The sequence below is a fragment of the Aspergillus neoniger genome (assembly GCF_003184625.1).
Source record: "Aspergillus neoniger CBS 115656 unplaced genomic scaffold BO87scaffold_33, whole genome shotgun sequence".
NCBI classification, from domain to species: Eukaryota; Fungi; Ascomycota; class Eurotiomycetes; order Eurotiales; family Aspergillaceae; genus Aspergillus; species Aspergillus neoniger.
Genome location: NW_020291161.1, coordinates 257,011 through 276,977, shown reverse-complemented (window position 1 = coordinate 276,977; position 19,967 = coordinate 257,011). Strand labels below are relative to the sequence as shown.

General features: G+C 52.0%; 8 protein-coding genes and 1 non-coding gene across 9 annotated transcripts; 6 read left to right on the top strand and 3 right to left on the bottom strand.

Annotated features, from left to right (window-relative positions):
- Window positions 1–1,175: 1,175 nt before the first annotated feature.
- BO87DRAFT_146668 (uncharacterized protein) lies at window positions 1,176–1,765 on the top strand. Its single transcript, XM_025618148.1, has one exon. The coding sequence runs from the start codon at window positions 1,290–1,292 to the stop codon at window positions 1,641–1,643; it is 354 nt and encodes a 117-aa protein (XP_025476342.1). The 5' UTR covers window positions 1,176–1,289; the 3' UTR covers window positions 1,644–1,765.
- A 40-nt stretch (window positions 1,766–1,805) lies between these two features.
- On the top strand, window positions 1,806–3,497 carry wetA (developmental regulatory protein WetA; the record flags this gene model as incomplete). The annotated part of the gene is made up of 1 exon (XM_025626899.1): window positions 1,806–3,497. One exon carries the CDS (start codon window positions 1,806–1,808, stop codon window positions 3,495–3,497), a length of 1,692 nt encoding a protein of 563 aa, XP_025476341.1.
- A 917-nt stretch (window positions 3,498–4,414) lies between these two features.
- On the bottom strand, window positions 4,415–5,096 carry BO87DRAFT_389833 (uncharacterized protein; the record flags this gene model as incomplete). The annotated part of the gene is made up of 3 exons (XM_025624908.1): window positions 4,415–4,767; window positions 4,843–4,959; window positions 5,024–5,096. The coding sequence occupies 3 exons, from the start codon at window positions 5,094–5,096 to the stop codon at window positions 4,415–4,417; spliced, it is 543 nt and encodes a 180-aa protein (XP_025476340.1).
- A 298-nt stretch (window positions 5,097–5,394) lies between these two features.
- BO87DRAFT_418660 (calponin homology domain protein) lies at window positions 5,395–7,902 on the top strand. The gene is made up of 2 exons (XM_025626898.1): window positions 5,395–5,911; window positions 5,974–7,902. Exons 1-2 carry the CDS (start codon window positions 5,745–5,747, stop codon window positions 7,613–7,615), a joined length of 1,809 nt encoding a protein of 602 aa, XP_025476339.1. The 5' UTR covers window positions 5,395–5,744; the 3' UTR covers window positions 7,616–7,902.
- Window positions 7,903–8,003: 101 nt separating this feature from the next.
- On the bottom strand, window positions 8,004–10,170 carry BO87DRAFT_409467 (uncharacterized protein). Its single transcript, XM_025626249.1, has 2 exons — window positions 10,004–10,170; window positions 8,004–9,946 (listed from the first exon to the last, which is right to left on the bottom strand). The coding sequence occupies exons 1-2, from the start codon at window positions 10,110–10,112 to the stop codon at window positions 8,172–8,174; spliced, it is 1,884 nt and encodes a 627-aa protein (XP_025476338.1). The 5' UTR covers window positions 10,113–10,170; the 3' UTR covers window positions 8,004–8,171.
- A 327-nt stretch (window positions 10,171–10,497) lies between these two features.
- Window positions 10,498–10,581, top strand: BO87DRAFT_t213. The gene has a single exon. It is a non-coding gene; the product is annotated as a tRNA-His (tRNA).
- A 1,651-nt stretch (window positions 10,582–12,232) lies between these two features.
- On the top strand, window positions 12,233–14,089 carry BO87DRAFT_341927 (FTR1 family protein). Its single transcript, XM_025620721.1, has 4 exons — window positions 12,233–12,670; window positions 12,732–12,853; window positions 12,927–13,372; window positions 13,438–14,089. The coding sequence occupies exons 1-4, from the start codon at window positions 12,640–12,642 to the stop codon at window positions 14,000–14,002; spliced, it is 1,164 nt and encodes a 387-aa protein (XP_025476337.1). The 5' UTR covers window positions 12,233–12,639; the 3' UTR covers window positions 14,003–14,089.
- Window positions 14,090–14,882: 793 nt separating this feature from the next.
- fetC (putative ferrooxidoreductase Fet3) lies at window positions 14,883–16,795 on the top strand (the record flags this gene model as incomplete). The annotated part of the gene is made up of 1 exon (XM_025621833.1): window positions 14,883–16,795. Exon 1 carries the CDS (start codon window positions 14,951–14,953, stop codon window positions 16,793–16,795), a length of 1,845 nt encoding a protein of 614 aa, XP_025476336.1. The 5' UTR covers window positions 14,883–14,950.
- Window positions 16,796–16,868: 73 nt separating this feature from the next.
- BO87DRAFT_366217 (uncharacterized protein) lies at window positions 16,869–19,573 on the bottom strand. Its single transcript, XM_025621832.1, has one exon. The coding sequence runs from the start codon at window positions 19,340–19,342 to the stop codon at window positions 17,171–17,173; it is 2,172 nt and encodes a 723-aa protein (XP_025476335.1). The 5' UTR covers window positions 19,343–19,573; the 3' UTR covers window positions 16,869–17,170.
- Window positions 19,574–19,967: the final 394 nt, after the last annotated feature.

Sequence of the window (19,967 nt, the reverse complement as noted above, 5' to 3'; positions counted from 1 at the left end):
TAATCCATCCTTGGTTGTCTATGTTTAGGTTTTGGTATGCTTGATGCACTAAAAGAAGCTGGCCCTAGAAATTCTTCTGGGTGGCTTGCTCGACTCACTGTACCGCCAGAACGACGGTTTCGGCGGACCCCTGATAAGACACCTTCCAAAACATCACTTGCCTCCAACGTCTCTCGGAAGAGTGTGACCTTGTTCCGATCGCCTGTGCTTCGTAAGCCTAAGTATTACGAACCCCAGCTCCACCAGATGCTGAGGAATCTGGACAAAGAAAGGGCATCTTAGCCAGGGAAATGAGACGGCCTCGCTTCTGAGACGATACTATGCTGTACTAAACTCTCCCCAGGCTGGCGAATCAGGCTGTCTATCTCGAGACAAGGAACAAAGAACTCGCGATGAAACATCACACTTAGAGTTCCGAGCCCTCGCAAAGCCGAATCTACGATACGGACCGCTTATTCTTCAGCGTAGTCCAAGGCCAATGGGTACGGAGCTCAGCACACTCACAGAAGGTGTAGGCCAGAGCTGAATGCGAAAAAGCTACGCTCTCCCTCCTTCGCCAGGACTTCACCCGTAATGGGGGATAAGAATAGAAACTCGTGTTAAACGACGAGTTAATCTACAGATCTAAAGAGAAGAATTTTCTTTCTTTTTTCGAGCTAATGCTTAATGCAAAAAGCATACAGGAAGGGCTTTGATCCAGAATGCCAAATCCTTCTGTCCACGCATTGTTACGGGGGGTGTGCATTCTTCCCAGGCCCAGCATTCCAATGTTCAGGCCAACCAGCTCACCAACGGTAGCTCATTGAGTACCCGAAGATCATTAGCTCCACCATGCGGGAAGAGCGTGGAGCAAAGGTTCGGTCGGGGTAATTTAGTGCAAATCATTGAGGCTGCTATCCTACCTATACGACTCAGGATGAGCCAAAGCAACCCAATGACGCTTACACTCCAGGTGTCAGTCAGCCCGTTGAGCCCCCTCTCCACGTCGTCCCTTGACGCGTCGAGCCGTCGAAGCCGGTCGACCTCCATTGTGACACTCATAGTTCGATCCAGCCTCGACATCGATTATCAAATAATGGCGAGGTTGGTGTCATTGGCTCAGCGCTCGCTGGTTCCTCTAAGACCCGCCCATATCCGCCCTGCTGATACCTCTGCACCCTGTTTCTGGCATAGTAAAGGTTGCATTCCCGCGGGTGGCCATCAGTGCTCCGAGCCCACTGGGTGAAGGGTGTCTGGCAGTGGATGGCACGAATCAGCCACCGACTTTGCACTCCTCCTGATTGGCGACAATGGCTTGTGGGAAAGGCATGGGCCGTTCTGCTCGAGCAATTCGGATGGGGTGGGCCATATCGAGGGGCTGCGTATTCCTTGATGGCACATCTCCTGCCTATCTTGCCCTTGTTGAGAGCTCTTGGAATGTGCACAGAATCCAGCGGAGAATCCAGAGGCTGGGGCCCATCGTAGCAATTCAAATAGGAGCCCTCTGTCTGTTGTTTGTTTGCTTTGTCTACTTTGCATTTTCTGCACTGTTTTCTTCGATTGTCAACTCGTCAAACTGTTCCAACACTGCCAGTGCATTCCATCATCACTTCGAGCCATCGTCATCACCGCGGCCATTTTGGACGGATACTCGGCTAAGCTAGCCGTCCCTTACTTTGCGTCAAGCTTTCCTCTGCATCAAGCTTCTGTGCTTCCGCGGCCTTCGTCGCCAGTCATATCTACTCGGCCCAAGTGTTCGTTGGGTCGACCTTAGACAGCTCCTCTGGTCGTCGCCGCAAACGGAAAGCGGCACCCCGTCTGGCACAATGTTCGCCCAGCAGTTCGACCATTCCTTGAATGATTTAGATTTATTTAATCAGTACGTCAATATGGACAACTCCAGTGTGGATGGCAACAAAGATGTTTCATTCCCTGGCGATCTTGACCAAATATTTCAGCTTGAGTCATTGTCCAGCGACTGTGGCGAGCACTCTCCGGCCATCTCCACATCAACAGCGCAACCCCATCAGCAAACAGCCCAAAATTGGAGCAAAGATTTCTGGTGTTTGTCCCAGAACGCGGACTCTTCTACCAGCCAAGGCCAAAATTTCTCTCTACAGGACACTGTTCACCCATCTGCCGTTTCTGAGCTTGGTGTCAACTTTGAAGCTCCGCCGACAGCGTGCGCTCCGGAAACCCGCCCTTCTCCGTCGACTCCTCCAGCAACTCCTAGTCGTAAGACCACCAAGAGTGCTGTGACTACGCCCAAGGTGATCCGTCGTCATCGCGAACCTAATGATCGTCGTGGTCCGCTGCACAAGCAGAGCTTCTCTCCTGGCATAACACGCTCCTCTCAACCTCAACGGAACAGAATGGCGTATCAAGAAGCCTGGGCGCAGCGATTCAACAACTTCAGCTTTCGCAGCTCGGATGAACGCTTACCTCTGTCCCCACCACCTTCCGATATCCTCGTTCAACAGGAGAATATGGCAGCAGACAACTCTGCTGCCCACTTGAACCGCAGCGAATCACTACCCAAGGCATCAGCTGAAATACCTCCCCAATATGACACCGGCATCTTCAACCAATCGCCGGCTATCTCCATGCCTTCTCCATCAACAGCTGCGCTAGCGGGGCAGCCCCCGAGATATTTAAGCCAGTCCAGCGGCTCGGGGTTGCCCACCTCAAGCCCCCCGTCGGCTGACGACATCTTCTCTTCCCCACATTCTTCAGGCCCTCAGTCCATGTCTTCCTGGCATTCCGACTCTCTTGGCTCTTCTGGGATTCCGTACAGCACCCCCGACCTGAGTGGACAAGATGGCCAAGCATGGTGGTCGCCAATGGCTTCGAGAGTCCCACAGCGACAGCCTTCGTATCAGCAGATGGTGGCGTCACCAGCTGCACAGAGACCGATCCAGAACTCTGCAAGTCAGAGTGACATGCTGCAAGGGGGCCTTATGATTCAACTGGACCCGTCGTCATACGATCTTTCTAACACACATTCGTCATTCCCCTCGGCCGGCCTGCCTTCCGCTCCAAATGGTCATGAGAGCCGCGCCTACATGCAGCCCACTGCAGCACCAGTGGATTCATCGTCATTCGTCACCCCTCAGATTCCCCCTTCCCATTCACGCTCTCCATCGCTGTCTCCGGGCTCAGGCTCACCAAAGAGGGGAAGCATGATGCACAATGGCCACCGGAGGTCATTTCAGCGCCAGAGTATGAACCGAAAGCTTTCCTCCAATTCTATGAGCGCACCCAAACCAGTCAAGGCTCCCCACAGTTCATCGGGGAGTCCAAAGGGAGGCAACAAGGCCGTCACCGTATCCTTCGTGAATTTCACACAAAATGATTCCAAGAGGATCCTCACCGGTGTCGCACCCAGTGGCAGCTCCAAGACTAAGGCACGACGTGAGCAAGAAGCCCGCGCTCGACGCCGCGAAATCAGCGAAGCTGCCTTGCAAGCCGTCCGGAGTGCCGGAGGAGATGTTGAAGCTCTGGAGGCAATTCTATGCTAATATCATATGTAATAGTAATACTCACATGTCAATCCAGTGCATCGCTCGTTTACCAGTATCCGTTTATTCGTCGTCATTTGTGTTCTGCGGCTAGCCAGTTTTTTGTATGTTCGTTATACCATTCCAGAGTCTGTTGTTATTATTCTTTCATTTTTCTGTTTGTTTCATTTCTCTATACAAGGCAACGGTCGTTTGGGTGTTCGTCTGATCATCACTTTTTTCTTTTTGAGCCGAAAAGGATTTGGAGTTTGATTTCATCAAAAGCGTTAGATTGGCGGGCATTCAGGTTCCATCAAACTCATACTAGTTGGATATAATATATACCACTAATACTGCATTCTTGAAAATTGTGTTTGCACAGAAGCGAGTGATCTGTATACATGCAGCTAGGTGGCGACACAAAAGAAATCAAGCACCATGCTTTTTGACATACCTGTACATTCTATGGAACCGGCCTGATCAATATTCGCCTAACGGCGACCTGGTATAAAATTCCAATGAAAATAATGTACATAGTTCATTCATAATACAGTAATAGTTCGTAATATACAAGAGTTGGGGGTCCTTTAAGCCAAAGCTCCAGATGGCCGAGTACCATGTGAGACATCCCAACCCGTCCCTGATCACCAGAAAAATGTGATGTCTCTTATCGACAGATACTGTTTCGCAACTGTCTGTAATGTTGCTCCAACGACACTAACGAAACACAGCCAATCAGCTTCTCTCTGCGTATGTCTGGCGTGTTCCGCATTTCGGGAACGGATGGCAACCTGGCAAGGCAACCCCAGATATGCCTATTTTAGAGGTGACGAGTCTGGCATATGTGTTTCAGATTGAAGCGAGAGAATGGAGGCCCAGGTACGGAGTAGTCAAGCCAAGCTGCATTTCTCCACCTCCTTCCCTACAGACTCGCTCACTCATCTCTTCGACGCAGTCGGGCTCCACGAATCAGGCTGCCACTTCTGACCCGGAGCGCCTGCCGCCGCCTTCGCCCAGGGGTCATTCTTCTTCGCAGCCTCCGCGGTTGCCGTCTGCGTATCCTCCGAAGGGCTCTTGTTTGCTTGGGCTACTGCCGCATCACCGGTGTTGGTGGCGGGGAGCGGTTGTTGTTGGGATTTGGGCATATCCAGATATGATGGTTTGCTGGCCCAGCGCTCATCGGCCAGACGGGCTAATTCCTTGATTTGCATTTGTCGGATGATGTCTTGTTGTTGTTCTTGGATGGATGGGGGGTCTGCGCGGACATAACGAAGCCATTGGTGCCATTGTGCTGTAGTTACCGGGGGTACGGTGTTAGCTGCTGCTGTTGGGGATACTCTATGAGAGACCTGAAGGTGCCACTTACGGCTCACTTGGACATCGGCGAGGTGCGTTTTGGGATCGGTCTTGACGATGCGGCGGAAGCGGCCGGCGTTGAGTTGGTCCTTGAATTCCCAGAAGGTGTTTCCGTGTAGGTCGGTGCCTGAGGAAGAGGTGTTAGGAGGGTTTCTGGGGTGCTATAGATTGAGGATGGCAGAGGAGCTTACCGACGAGGAACGACCTGCGCCAGGGTAGGCGAAGGCCCTTCCACTTGAACCAGAGACTGTTGATCGGACTCATTGGAAGACCGAAGTGAGGATGGTGGTCAATCGGAGGCTATGCGATCTAGATTGAGGCAGTGCAGTGGTGGTGGAGTGGCGCGGAGAGAGAGGAAGATGATGTTCCGATCATCGAAATGATGAAGCCGAGATGAATTGAAGCGGCGATGATTGGGCGATAATTGACACCCGAAATATCAGGCATACGGGACGTCATCGGTGTAAGATTGGGCGGTCACGGGGCGTCAAATACGGTATTGTTCTGGGCGTTTCTTTTCTATTTCGGGCTTCGAGTGTTCGATTTCCATTCCACGCCGCATTCCGTTCGCCCTTCAACTTTGGCCTCGTTGCTTTTGTTTTGTCTCTGCCTTTTCGGTTAATCTGCTACATTGATCCCTCATAATCCCCCGGTGATCTGTCTTCTTCATCCCTTCCTCTTCTCTTCATCTAGACCCTGAATTGATCTTCCGGTTCATCCGCCCTCACATAAGCCTCCACCCCCCTCCTGAACCCCTGTGACGTACTGCCGGTTCGTCCCACCGGAAAGCCACTATAAACACCCACTCCCCCTTATTCTTTTCCGTATATTTTTGCGCCCAAGCTGCCTAACGGTCCTTTAAATTCGTCTGCATGTCCCAAACGCTCTGATTGAGACGGCTCGAACTACAAGATGGCCTCCGTCACCTCGCTTGACAAGGACTTGCGCAGTCTGCGCTTGTCCCGCTATACCCCGCAGGCAGCCGCGGAAGTGCGCGATTGGATTGAAGAAGTGTTACACGAAAAGCTCCCGCCAGGAGATCTCCTGGATGCTTTGAAAGATGGTGTTGCACTTTGCAGGTGAGAATAATGCGAATTTCCTCCAAAGACAGTGCCGTTCAAGAACACTAACAATATTGCAGGCTGGTCAACTTGGCCGTCTCCCCCGGCGTCAAGTACAAGCAGTCCTCGATGCCGTTCGTGCAAATGGAGAACATCTCTCACTTCCTTCGCGCATGTCAAATGCAGCCCATCAGCCTCCCTCCGCACGATGTCTTTTTGACCGTCGATCTCTACGAAGCCAAGGACCCCGCACAAGTCCTACAATGTCTTACGTCTTTCAGTCGTCGGGCCAATGCTCTCCAGCCTAGCAAGTTCCCTCGCGCACTCGGTCCTCAAAGCAAGGCAGCTACTCTGAGCCCGCATGCCACCGGTTCCAGTCAAGGCGCTTATACCCCCACCAAGTCGAGTGTATCCGGTCACTCCAGCCCGGCAAGGTCCCCGAAGCCAGTCAGCAGCTGGAGCAAGAAGTCTGATGAGTTTGTCACGGCCCCCGCCTGGAATATTCACCAGTACGGCTACATGGGCGGCGCAAACCAGGGCAGCATGGGCGTTGCCTTTGGTGCACGTCGGCAGATCACCACCGCTGCCCCGCGTGTCCCCAGCTTGGCGGAGAAAGAGAAGCGGAGAAAGGAGGAAGAAGAACGGCAAGTTTTGGAAAAGCAGGAAGCAGAGCGCCAGCTCCAGCAGGAGCGCGAAGCGGAAGAGGAGCGTGCCCGCATCGAGGAAGAGCGCCGCTGGGAGGAGGAAACCAACCGTCTGAGGGAGCAAGAGCGGCGTCAAGTCGAAGAGGAGCGCAAGCGCTGGGACGCGCAACAGCGCAAATGGGAAGAAGAGGAGCGTCAACGCCTACGTGAAGAAAAAGAAACGGAAGATAGGTTAGAACGCGAGCGACTGCAACGACGAGAGGCGCAAGACAGCCGTCTCAACGGACAGTTCCTCAGCCAGTACCAAGCCAGTCTACCAGCAGCATCTCCCGTTCCCCCAGTCTCCAGCGAGAACCGCGAGAGACAACGAATCCGCGAACTCGAGCGCGAGTTAGAACGCGCAAAGGAGAGAGAACGCCAATACGAGCGTGAACGTCAAGACATCCAAGAACGGGCCACCAAATCACCGCCTCGCAGCCCCCGGCCAGCCCAGCCCAGCTACGACCTATCCTCCCTCGAGCAAGAGCGTCGCATGCTACGCACCGAATGGCAAAAGCACCACGACGAGCCACTCACAGAATCAGACATCCCCCCGAGCATGCCTCCCCGACCCCTCCCAGAGCCTGTCATCTCCGCCGAGGACAAACCATCCACGCCCCCTCGCCCCTTGCCCGACCCCACCGGAGCGAAGCCCCCTATGCCTCCACGACCCCTCCCCGATCCCACAAGCTACACCCCTCCATCCCAAAGCCCCTACACACAAGAGAGCCGGGTCGACCGATTCCTCGCATCCAACCGACCCCCTGTTGCCCCGAAGCCCGCCGCCCACCGGCCTCAGGACTACACCACCACAGCGGAGGTAGACGCTGAAAATAGCCGTCGCGCCGCCGCTCAAGAGAAGACCAAGGCCGGTGGCTGGGCTTCCAAGTCCCTTCTGGAACGCGAGATGGAGCGCGAACGGGAACGTCAGCGCGAGTGGGAGGAAAACCAGCGCCAGACACAGGAGGCAGCAGCTAGGGCTGGGTCTTCTATTGCGGGCGCTAAGCGGCAGATTATTGGGCCGAGGCCACCTCCGTAAATATAAAGTGGAGTGTGCCCTTTCATAGTTCGCCTCGTTTAGTGTCTTCTTTTACCCACTTTATCTATTTTATCTGCCTGTCTGGTTTTAGTTTGTCTCCCCTGTGTTGTGGATATACCCTTTTCTTTTGCCTCCTTTTTTATCCCCTTCGCACCGCTTGGTGCGGTGGTGTGTGCAATTGCGAAGTTTGCTTGGTTTGCGTGGTCCAAAATATATTTCTGTCCGGGAAAGGGAAAAAAATAAAATAAAAGGATTGAAATCAAATTTAAATAAATAAGTAGTTGAAGGTGAATTCCGATAGACAATTCGAACTAGTTCAGAGTTTCAGTTTCATATCAGTTCCAACTAAAATGGGTATTTGTACTATCTATACATTAAGGAAATATGGCCGAAAGCCTGTCTCAAGAGAGTATGAGAGTCGACGAGCGAAACAGAAGGTATACTTAAACAAACAAGGAAAGCAACATGACGCGCTTGCTATTGATTCGCTCACTCCAATCACACACGCATGCAAATAGAAGAAAGAAAAAGAAGAAACAATTTAATACCTCAAGCATCATGTGGTAGTGGCATCACCCTCGAACGGCAGAATACAAAGCACGAGAAATTGTAACCGCTCCGCACTCTCCTCCAACCACGCACGCTCGATATCATCCGCCCACCTGTAAGCTTCCTGGACATATTTCCGCGATTGGTACTCGGACCGGTCGAAACGACGATTAACGCCCTTATGAACAGCTTCTCGCAGACTTTTTGTGACGCTTAGCATGCCGTTATCGGCGAGAAGAATGATCAGTGACTCCAGGATGAGGGAGATTTTGGTGTTATCGGCTATGAATTTTGTGCTGGCCGCGTAAGGCAGGAAACATCGTTCCAGCTTGGCTTGGTTGAGATATTCGTCGTCGGTGTCGGGGGCGGCGGTCTCGCGCATGCGAAAGAGGAGGAACTCGCAGAGGGTGGTTTTGGCATGGCCAGAGAGGTAGGGGAGGGTGGAGGGGCTGATGAAGGCTTGGAAGACAGGGAGGGGCAGGTGGCGGATGTTTTCGGCGTAGAGGTGGTAGAGGTCTTCGAGGGGGATGAAGTCGTCGGGGAGGTATTGGGAGACGGTGGATAGGAGTTGTAGGAGTCGTTGTCGGAGACCGAGCGAGCGCATGCCTCCGTAGAATCCGACGTCGCCGTGCATGTAGGGGATGTGTCTTGTGGGAAGCTCTTCGATGGGCACACGAGCGCCAGTGCTTGGGGCAGAGCCGCCGTATGGGCCGGGGGGTGTATTGATGCCGTTGGGACCTATGGCGAGTGATTTGCCTCTGCGCTTGGGCTGGGGTGCGCGCCGAGGGGTGGATTTCTCACGAGAGCGTTTGGACCTGCTGGTGGTTGAAACAGCCGCATATACTTCCTCGTCGGAATTGGCATCCGTCTCATTGATATCCTTGTTTTCATCGTCGTAGTCTCCATCCTCGATCGGATCATCGTCCGTGAGGTAGTCGCCGAACTCGTTCTCATCGATGTTGACCTGCGCGCTGCGCTTTCTGCTGGTGGAGGTGTGAGCTTTTGCGTATTTGAGTTCATTTTCGAAGACTTCGCGAAACTCGTTGCGAGAGGTCGAGCCACCGTCTGCAAAGATGGAGCGGACGATGCGCCGGTATGGACCGTACGTGGTGCTAGCTCCGTGGATGTAACGGAATATGAGGCTTTCTCTGAGAATCTGGAGGGCTGGATCATCGTCATGATGCGTTTTCTTCCTTCGGGACTTCTTCGGGGAAGGCGGTGGTCCCTGTTCACTAATAGTGTTTCCGGTGTGAGCCTCCTTATACTGTCGAAATTGTTCGTTCCAATCACTCTCTAGAACATCACACATGTATTCAAGCCAGACCTGCCACCACGTCCAGCGGGGACGATGGCGAACAGAACAGTTGAACGCCCAGCCAACGACATGCCAAAAGTCTTCTGCATTGGACCACAGGGAAAGAGACTGGCCTAGATCTAAGTTCAAGGGTTTCGTATCATCGGAAGATAGGTCCGAGGGTGGGGGAATGTTCTCTGCCACGGGACGTCGTCTTGTATGGCGGGGAAAATCGGGTAGGTTGAAAGAGAATGCAACGTTTAGCTTCGATGAGATGGGTCCGACGAGAGTATTGGTCAGTCGAAGCAGACGTAATGCGGCCAGGGGTGCTTCTTCCTCCTCGGTTGTTTTTGCGCGCGTGGTGGTGGAGGGGTGTATGAGGAGAGTTGCGGCTAGGGCGAGTTGCTGGACGGGTGGAGTATATACTGGCGCTGAGGCAACGGTACCGGATGTGAGGATATTCAGTAGAAAATTGATAGCTTGTGTATCTAAACCGGGAGGTCAGATGTGGACAAAGAAGAAACAGCGATGCGGAGGAAACGGACAGAGTCTCTCTTCAAAGAAGATGGCTGCATGTTGAGCTAGCTCGAATGGAATGGGTTTGGCGGGTCGATGAACAGGCAAATCCGCCTCTAGAGGTTCTGAAGCCGCCATAGAAGATGGGAGTGAAGGGAGAGGTAGAGAAACGAAGAGGATGTGGAGAAGATGAGGGAGAGATGGAGATGAATGGAAATGGAAATGGCGGAGCGATAAAGAAAGCGACGCGATGCTTATCGATAACCCAGCCGGGGCAGCACGTGTGCCAGCCAATCAGATGCGGTGCCTGACAATGCGGGCCACAATCAGGCAGTCCACACTGCGAGACCAATTCGGTTTGTTCCCTACTGTTTGCAACAGAGAAATGAAGGATTGGTTGAAATGGACGGGATAAACCAAGTATCCTGAGCGTTAGCCGGAAACTTCCTGAGCTGCGGAGAGTTGATGATTGCCAACTTATAGGATATGATGCATAATAATGAATCAATTCTCAGCAAATCAGGGTGCTGTAGTGTAGTGGTCATCATGAAACGTTGTGGTTTTCCGCAGCGCCGTTTCGACCTGGGTTCGATTCCCAGCAGCGCCAAAAATTGGCGTTTGAGCCTGATCTGCTTTCTTTTTTCTTTTTGTGCGATACACTTTATCTATCGCTCTATTTCATTCGAAACCATGTTCTTTGTCTACGGCGGCCACCATATAATAGCCCTTTTTCTGCTTTCAATTCTGATACTGTGCTACATTCATCAGTGTCTCTCTTCCATTGCTACATTCAAGCCACCGAATCTCTGTGGGCAAAGAGACTGAGATACGTAGTATTCCGCATGAACCGCCATCACCATATTAATATACAAGTTAATGTGCAGCCTCATCGGGGTGGTAGTAGTCTATACAGCAACTAATGAATATTAGGTAGTAGTACTTACTATATGATTACTCCATGTATTAGTGGTACGAGTGGTTGGTGTGTCTGAATACCTTCCCGATTATATATAGAAGGGCTACACCACTACACCGAAGGATAGTGAAAAGCCATGACACCTAATCACGAAAAAAAGAGAGATAAGCAACGAGCATATCATAGATCTAAGTGGTACCTCTTAAAGTCATATGCACAAAAGTTAGTGACCTGTGGTGTAATTAGTGGCTGGCTACTCCCATGGATCCGACGCTCGGACGGAATATCGTAGGAGCACAAGTGCGATGAATTCCCAAGATACCCATTCGACAGAGAATCATACTATCCAGGAAGATTCCTAATCCTACTTCTGTTCCACCATAGCACACGACAGGGAGTTGGGTTCTGCAGCAGATTAGTCGTCCTAGCACAATTCGTGGACTAGCAAGCATGCTGGCTATCTTGCCCAGCACCACCCTGGAGAGCCACCGTCCGTTAGGTCACATGGACGGGAAATATGACCAGACACCACTATCTGAACGGCAAGTCAGACAGAATCTTCTTGAATAGACCGTGGGCAGTCCCACGGATCATCCACAGCCACCTTCTCAACCAGCCCAACTGTCCAGGAACATGAAGCTATACTCCTTTCGCTCGGGCCCGAACAAAGTTTGGCCGAAGTACCCACACCCCGTGCCACGAAAAGCTTGACCTGAGCCAATCGTTTGAGGATTCAACGTTCCCAGCATCATTCGTATCGTCCTCTTTTTTTTCGTTTGCCGAGTGTATGTACCCCCAAAATGAATGCTTCTATAGCAGTAGTGGGGACAACATATGGCAGGGATGAATCCCCCGCGCCCCCTTGAAACCTGTGCGCAATGTCGGTGAAGTTTGGATGAACCTTCCAGTTGATGCCCCGCGTACCTCGTATGATGTGGGTGATACAAGCCAGAAAGGCAGGGAGCTGCGCGCGAGCCGTCCGGTAGACGATTCGCATTCCCATTGGTGATCTCGGCAGTCGAACGGGATTCACCATCCCAGGGTGCACAATACGAAGTCACTGGAGCCAGATGGCAGCCATTCACTGACAGTATCCAGATAGAGATTGGCTTCGTAGTATGCTCGTGGTCCATACCACTAATTTAGCTGGTCTGAACGATGCTCCGTAGGTCTGATTGGAGGGGCGTAGTCTAGTCATCGGATGTCTCACTTGTGACTCAATTCACCACCGCAAAAGACCCTGGCATTCCCGGCGGGATTGATAATTGACCCGCATATCCCACAGACCCAATAACTAACCAGTCTTTCCGCCATAGGCGCATTTCTCTCAACCAGCACGTGTGTTTGGGGTGGTTGATGAATGGATCTATGTCTCTATCTGGTCATGATAAGCGGACGGATACCCAATCCGATCGGCTCGTTGGACGTGGGGTGATAAATAAGATCGACCACGGTGAGGGTGAAAATCCTCCCTTCCCACCTCGCATCACCCCAATAGCAATCATATCATACCTGATGCATGTGTCCTACACGGTATGGTAAGATGAAACCTGTAAAAAAATCCGTTTTACGGCGAGGGGTAAGATAGACGGATGTGGCTCGAAGAAAAAAAAGCGGAAGAAACCCGCCAAGCGAGCGAATACTTATCAAACAGCGGATCTCGTATTTCGAGAGATGATCTGATTAAATAATTGTCGCGTGTGTTTGTGTTGCGTTCATAGGGCCAATTTTCTTTTCTTCGTCGTCAATATGGGCAATAATCCGGTATTTGCTGTCACTGGTAGGTTCATCACAACATAACAGGGATATCCGTGAGATGATGGGTTACTGATTCCAGTCAGTGTTCTTCATCTGCTTCCGAGAATGCTTGGAAACAAGCGTGGTTGTGTCTGTGCTGTTGGCTTTCTTGAAGCAGACTCTCGGGGATGACGGGGGCGATACGTATAAGCGACTGGTGAGACAGGTAAGTGTACTCACGGCTTCAACATGTCATAATCGCTGAATTCAATTGCTGATGATTGTCTCGTCCACACCAGGTCTGGCTAGGATGCGCACTCGGACTATTCATCTGCCTCTGTGTCGGCGCAGGCATGATTGGCGCCTTTTACAGCCTAGGCACGGACACGTTCTCTAGCACCGAAGATATCTGGGAGGGTGTTCTAGGAATCTTAGCATCTCTCATCATTGCGGTCATGGGAGCAGCCCTATTGCGAGTGTCAAAACTGCAGGAGAAATGGCGGGTTAAGCTCACCAAGGCTCTTCAGCACCACCGCAACACCAACATCTCGCGTAAGGGCCGTGTGAAGATGTGGCTCGAGAAATACGTCATGTTTATCTTGCCATTCATCACCGTACTTCGTGAAGGACTGGAGGCAGTGGTGTATGTTGGTGGTGTTGGATTGGGATTGCCGGCTACCTCTTTCCCTTTGGCGGTAGTGGTCGGTCTCATTGCAGGATGCTTGGTCGGATATCTGATTTATCGGTAAGTAAACCAAGCACCGTTACTCGCTAGATGACACAAGCTAATGCAGACATGGCATGTCATAGAGGAGGCAGCGAATCGACCATGCAATTTTTCTTAATTGTCTCGACCTGCTTCCTTTACTTGGTAGCCGCGGGCTTATTCTCCCGCGGTGTATGGTACTTCCAAAACCACGCATGGAACAGTATCATTGGCGGGGATGCCTCCGAAACGGGATCAGGCCCTGGGTCTTATGACATCCGACAGAGCATCTGGCACGTCAACTGCTGCAACTCCGAGTTGGGAGGTGGCGGCGGATGGGGCATTTTCAACGCCCTGCTGGGATGGACCAACTCTGCCACATACGGATCCGTGATTGGCTATAATCTATTCTGGCTCTGCGTGATGCTCGCCTATGCTGCGATGCTGTATCGGGAGCGGCGTGGTGCAATCCCAGTTATTGACCCGATGATTGCGCGCTACCAGGCGTTCAAGGCCCGGGTGATAGCAACCATTCTTCGTCGGCCAGTGGAAGAAGAGAACGTCGAGCCGGTGGAGCATTCGGAAATTTTTGCAGAGAGTGGCAAGGCGAAGGAGACTGGTGCCGGAGGGCCCATGTCTGTGAGGGAAGCGGAGGTTAGGGCTGCGTAGCGATAGACCGATGTGCTAGAACTAGACTGCTAGCATAGACAACGGAGCGGGGGGTTTTCTCATTGAACCGCGTCATGCGGGTAATGTAAGTAGATTATAATTTGTAATCGCATCTGGCGGCTTTCTGGTTCCTTAACGAACCAAGAAAAATAACAGGCGCCAGTTCCGCAAAATGCAGAGGAAGACAGGATAATACTGCGTAGTAAATGAAAGTAGGGCAATCGTAATTAAATCATACAACACATTACCGCAAGAATACTAGCGTAATACCCGCTCTTGGCGCGACCGGGTCCAGCATCAGATAAGCCAACGCCCCGACAGTTTGATAAGATTGGGGGGACAAGACACCATGTGCTCGCTTGCAAATGATGAGGAAAAGAAAAAATCTGTTCGACTGCCATCTTTAAGCCATTTCATTGTCGGAGATATTATAGCCAAGCCATGCCAAGTCGGCGTTCTCTACCTGAACTGGGGATCAAGCTATTGTGGGACTGCATGCTGGGTGGGACTCCGAGAAATCTACCAGTTCGGGCGATGGTGGAAAACCGTTCCTCACGTACAGCCCAGTATTCGGTAGTACTAGTCAATATCAGATGGGCTATCTGATTCGTCTCAAGCCTCGCATTCGTGGAGGGCTCCTCCTCATTTTACCTTCATCCGGCGGCCCGACTGATTGATAAGTGGGATGATTGATCCATAGTATCTAGTAGTCATACTAGTCATTTAATTCATCTTACCTTTTTTTCTTTTCTCTCTCGTACTCCACCCTGCCAACTGAAACCCCCAAAGGGCCTCCAGCCCAGGGTATATAGAACCCCCAACGTAGAACCTCCCCCCCTTCCCTATTTCTCTCTTTCTTTCCCTTGTCCGAGCAAATCCCCTCCCTCTCTCTCGTCCTTCATCGTCCGCCGTTTCATCCCGGACAGGACAGACAGACAGACAGACAAGATGGCCTTCCCCAGCCGTCTTCTCCCCTGGCTCGCCGCCACCATCTTCTTCTTCATCGCCCAATGCCAGGCCAAAACCGTGACCTATGACTGGAACGTCACTTGGGTGACCGCCAACCCAGACGGCCTGGCCGATCGCCAAGTCGTCGGCATCAACAATCAATGGCCCCTGCCCATCATCGAGGTCGACAAGGGCGACCGCCTCGTAGTGAACATGCACAATGGACTCGGCGACAAGAGCGCTTCAATCCATTTCCACGGCATGTACCAAACCAACACCACGGAAATGGACGGCCCATCCATGTTGACCCAATGTCCTGTGCCGCCGGGCAGCTCCATCACGTACAACTTCACCGTCAACCAGAACGGCACGTACTGGTACCACTGCCACACCGACTACTGCTACCCAGACGGCTACCGCCAGGCCCTCATCGTGCACGACAACTCCTCCTACTTCGCCGACAAGTACGACGAGGACCTCACCATCACCATGACAGACTGGTACCACGAACTGACCGAGACCATCGCCCCGACCTTCATCACCGTCGACAACCCCACCGGCGCCGAGCCCATCCCGGACTCCTTCCTCTTCAACGACACCCTCAACACCAAAATCCCCGTTGAAGCAGGAAAAACCTACCTCTTCCGTCTCATCAACATCGGCGCCTTCGTCGCCCAGTACTTCTACATAGAAGACCACACCATGCGCATCGTCGAAGTCGACGGCATCTACACCGACGAGGCCGAAGCAGACATCCTCTACATTTCCGCCGCGCAGCGCTACACCGTCCTGGTGACGATGAAGAACTCCACGGAGAAGAACTACCCCATCGTCATGGTCGCCGACTCCCAACTGCTCGACACCATCCCCTCAGACCTGCAACTCAACCAGACCAACTGGCTCGAGTACAACTCCAGCGCCGCGTTCGAGCAAGCCGTCATGACCGTTTCCGACTGCTCAGATCTCAACCCCTACGACGACATGGGCCTGGTCCCCCATGACAGAATGGCCCTTCTCGAGAACCCTGACATCTCCCTCGATCTCACTGTCACCATGCAAGTCCTCGACGACGGCGCCGACTACGCCTTCCTCAACGACATCTCCTACACCGCTCCCAAAGTCCCCGCCTTGTACACCGTCATGTCCGCGGGTGACCAGGCCACAGACGCCACTGTCTACGGCGACTACACGCACTCCGTCGTGCTGGAGAAGGACCAAATCGTCGAGATCATCCTCAACAACGGCGATACCGGTACCCACCCGTTCCATCTTCACGGTCATGCCTTCCAGATGATCGATCGGTACCCGCCGTATGGTCCTCATTTCTATGACTACGCCGACGGTGATCCCATCACCTACAATGCCTCGAACCACACTGCTTTCCCGGAGTACCCGCCCCGGAGAGATACCTTTGTGCTTCCGCCCCAGGGGTACTTCGTTGTGCGCTTCAAGGCCGATAACCCCGGTGTGTGGTTCTTCCATTGCCACATTGACTGGCATTTGGCGCAGGGTCTGGCTATGGTGTTTATTGAGGCCCCGTTGGCTATTCAGTCTAGCGTTACTATCCCTCAGCAGCATTATGGAGTTTGTGAGGCGGCGGGTATTGCTACGGCGGGTAATGCCGCCGGTAATACCGAGGATTATACCGATCTTACGGGCCAGAATAAGCAGGTTGCGTGGTTGCCTGGTGGCTTCACGGCTAGGGGTATTGTGGCTCTGGTCTTCTCGTGTGTGAGTGCTTTCTTGGGCATGGGTATGATTGCTTTCTATGGATTGTCGGATATTAAGAAGGGTGGGGGTCAGGTGCAGACTAGGAGGGAGGAGGTGAGAGAGCATGAGGATTAGTTGTTTTACTTTTTGTTTTTGTTTTGTTTGGATAAGGGGGTTTGGAGAAGATGCTCTGGTTTGCATCAGATACCCGATGAATTAGATAGGATTTAAAAGTATGTAATGTATTAGAAGTGTAAGGAATCTTGTTTCCATCGTCATCTTCGTAACTCGTAAATCCCACAAGATGGGCATAGAATCATTATAAGATGGGAAGGGTTATCCAGGTTCCGCGCATGGCAGGATAGCGGTATGTATGGCCAGCATGCATCGTATCATTATGAGGTAGTTGAACTGCCCCCTCTACTCCTATGCCAACGATAGAAGCCAGCCGACGATATACTCAACGCCGTGTCTTGCAGTAGGTGGTCTGGCCAACCCTTACTGCCCGGTTTAATCTGTCTTTCTGGGAAAAGTGGACTCCTGGGCCACTAGATTGCCCGGCAATTCACCTAATGGTAATCGAGATGTTGGTGTTTGTCTTGCCTGAACTATTTCCCGCCTGCTGCAAGGTCTCTTTGGAGGCGACTCAAAATCAATGATCACGAGGCCGCCAGTCTCTTCGTTCCAAAGTATATTGCGCCATTCTGGATCGCTATGAATGACACCACACGCACTAATCTTTTCCAAGACCTCATTGCGCTGCTCTCGGAAAGAAGGAGCAGTCTGCTCAGTCATAACCTTGTTCGCTCTAATACCTGCCCAGCTCAAAACAAGCATATGCGCCATCAACTGGCCGTGGTACCAGTACCGAACGCGCGGAGCGAAATCCCCCACGCATACCGGAACATGCGTGCCTTGAAGAGAGCGGAGATGATGGTAGGCTTTGATTTCTTGCCCGAGGCTTGGAAGCTGTTCGGCGCTAGTGGCCTTGAGAACCACAGTGTATCCATGGGATAATAAGGTGGCTTTCAAGAGAAAACCAGTCCTACCGACGATGTGTAGCTGCTCGAAACCAAATTCCCGATCGCGCGATAATTGATCAGACAGGAGGCGCGTCAAATCACGAGCGTTAATCTTGTGGACTAGATGTCCGTGTTTTTTGACGTTCGGACATTGAGGATCCAGAGGGCCTCTCTTAGCCAAACCACGCAGGCAGTTCATCGTGCAATACAGGTCTTGAATCGCGTTCTTTGACTTTTCGGCTCTTTTCGGCGTGCACCCGCTAGCTTCCTGGGATCCTCGTCCTCGTCCTCGTCCTCGTCCTCGTCCCCGCCCTCGGTCGCCTCGAGCCCTTCTAGAGGCATTATTAGGCGGCGGAGAAGGGGAAGGCGGGCTTAAAGGAGCTCCTGCTTCGTCTCCATGCTCATCCTCATCGTCAGTTCCTTGGCTTTTCGGTGACGGCTGAGAGTCAGGCTGACAACGCCGTCGTAGCATATACGGAGACCGATCCACGGGTTTCCACGACGGGGGCTTAGATTCGGAAGACGGCGGCTCTTTGCGGACCAATTCCGGTATCCGTTTCAAGATATCCAGATATTCGACTTCCCACGTGTCCAAATGATCGGCTGCATCGTACCACGCCTGAGATGGAGGATCAGCTTGCACGGCGTTGAGCGTGAAGGCCAGAACCTGAGCAACTGCTGTTCGGTGTAGACGAAGCTCATCCTCGTCGGTGACATCACGGTTGGGGACGAGCAAATAGTATTGCACAACCGATAGATCTTCGGTGATGCGAAGGCAGATGAAGGTCTCCCCGGTGCAGATATAGCCGTGTTGGACTCCCACGTCTACCATGTATGAGAAAAGCTGGGTGATTACTGCTGCTACGAGCCGAGTAGCATGGTATTTGAAGCTATCTCCATCCGTGTTAATGGCATCTTTCTCCAAGTCCATCTCGTGGAGACCGGCGAGTGTTTCAGCCAGCGATAGCTTATGTGGGGCTTTGTGTTCGACAGCGTACACGGGCACTCGTTGATCGTCTGATATTACATAGACGCAGAACTGGTCAGCACGAGGGTTGCGTCGTCTCCGGTGGATCGGTCGCTGTGCACTTCGTGATCTGCCTCGGGTAGAAGGTACGCGTTGTACCGATTCTGCTATTCGAAGCTGTTGTATTGACATTTCAAGTGGAGAGGTCATGTTATCGGCATTGTTATGGTCCTCGAAACTAATATGTCCATGGAGTTTGATGCGCCGACGAAGTCTGTCGTTGTTGTGTATCTCTTCTAGAATTGAACGTACGAATCTATCCACAGTGTCGCGTTGGAAGTATTCAAGTTGAAGTTCGGACCTTACTGGTAGAATGTCTTGCCGAATGAAATCCAATTGATCCTTGGACGCGAAAGCGCGATGCGTGGAAAAACCGGGGCCTTCATTATCGAATGCTTCCCAGATGGTCTCCTGAGAGGCAGGAAACCCTTCCCAAGGTACTAAGCGTTTAGGCCGGATTCTACTGACAGCGTTCGTTGGGTCACCCTGGGTTGTTAAAGTGGCATCTGCCTCAACACGTATAGCAAGAGAAAGCTCATGACATCCTTCGAGAAGGCCAAGAAGGGTGCTTGGTTCGACTCGCTGCTCTGCCTGGCGGATTCTTTCCAACAATGTATTCACATCATGCTCCATGGCGCGAGCAAGAGAAGGTAGTGGTTTGTTAATTGTAAATAGTCGTAGTAGTATCTATCCCTTTCAGGGCCGACAAGAACTTGCGGTACTGCTGACTAATTGTTGATAGAACGTGGGACTGTGAAAGAAAGAAACAAACAATTGTTTCAGTCCACTTACAACCTGCAGTATGGGAGAGGAAAGCCACAAAGGGCAGCACAAGTGATTGTTATCGTCCTCTGGAGATGAGAGGGAGTGGGTTGATTATAGTAAGAACAAAGTCTCCACCTGGGGGGCTCAGGTAAATTTTTAGGAGACCGCTTTCCCCGCTCTGCTGTGAATCAACTGTGCAGCTTTAGGCGCCTTGGCACATACATCTAGACCATCTTACCCTACTCACGACAGTGTGACTGTTGGGATATTCATCAATCATAGATCACATCTCTATCATCTTCATTGGAGTTACAGACCCAGCAGACTGCCCCCAAGACCTATGTAGCCTGCTAATCTAGTCTCTCTCCAAATTGGGCACAAAATGCATTCGTTCACTCTGATCTTCCGATTATTGCTGGGATCACTGTTTGGCACTTCACGTAACAGTTCCTGTCGGGTTTTGATCAGCTGCATCATGGCAGTGTAACCGTGT

Excerpts from the sequence above, each read along its gene's own strand:
- BO87DRAFT_418660 (XM_025626898.1), top strand. The coding sequence starts at position 5,745 with ATGGCCTCCGTCACCTCGCTTGACAAGGACTTGCGCAGTCTGCGCTTG. Across the intron at positions 5,912-5,973 it reads GATGGTGTTGCACTTTGCAG|GCTGGTCAACTTGGCCGTCT; the intron begins GTGAGAATAATG and ends ACAATATTGCAG.
- BO87DRAFT_366217 (XM_025621832.1), bottom strand. The coding sequence starts at position 19,342 with ATGGAGCATGATGTGAATACATTGTTGGAAAGAATCCGCCAGGCAGAG.
- BO87DRAFT_409467 (XM_025626249.1), bottom strand. The coding sequence starts at position 10,112 with ATGGCGGCTTCAGAACCTCTAGAGGCGGATTTGCCTGTTCATCGACCC. Across the intron at positions 9,947-10,003 it reads CTTCTTTGAAGAGAGACTCT|ATACACAAGCTATCAATTTT; the intron begins GTCCGTTTCCTC and ends CTCCCGGTTTAG.
- BO87DRAFT_146668 (XM_025618148.1), top strand. The coding sequence starts at position 1,290 with ATGGCTTGTGGGAAAGGCATGGGCCGTTCTGCTCGAGCAATTCGGATG.
- BO87DRAFT_341927 (XM_025620721.1), top strand. The coding sequence starts at position 12,640 with ATGGGCAATAATCCGGTATTTGCTGTCACTG. Across the intron at positions 12,671-12,731 it reads TCCGGTATTTGCTGTCACTG|TGTTCTTCATCTGCTTCCGA; the intron begins GTAGGTTCATCA and ends GATTCCAGTCAG. Across the intron at positions 13,373-13,437 it reads GTCGGATATCTGATTTATCG|AGGAGGCAGCGAATCGACCA; the intron begins GTAAGTAAACCA and ends GGCATGTCATAG.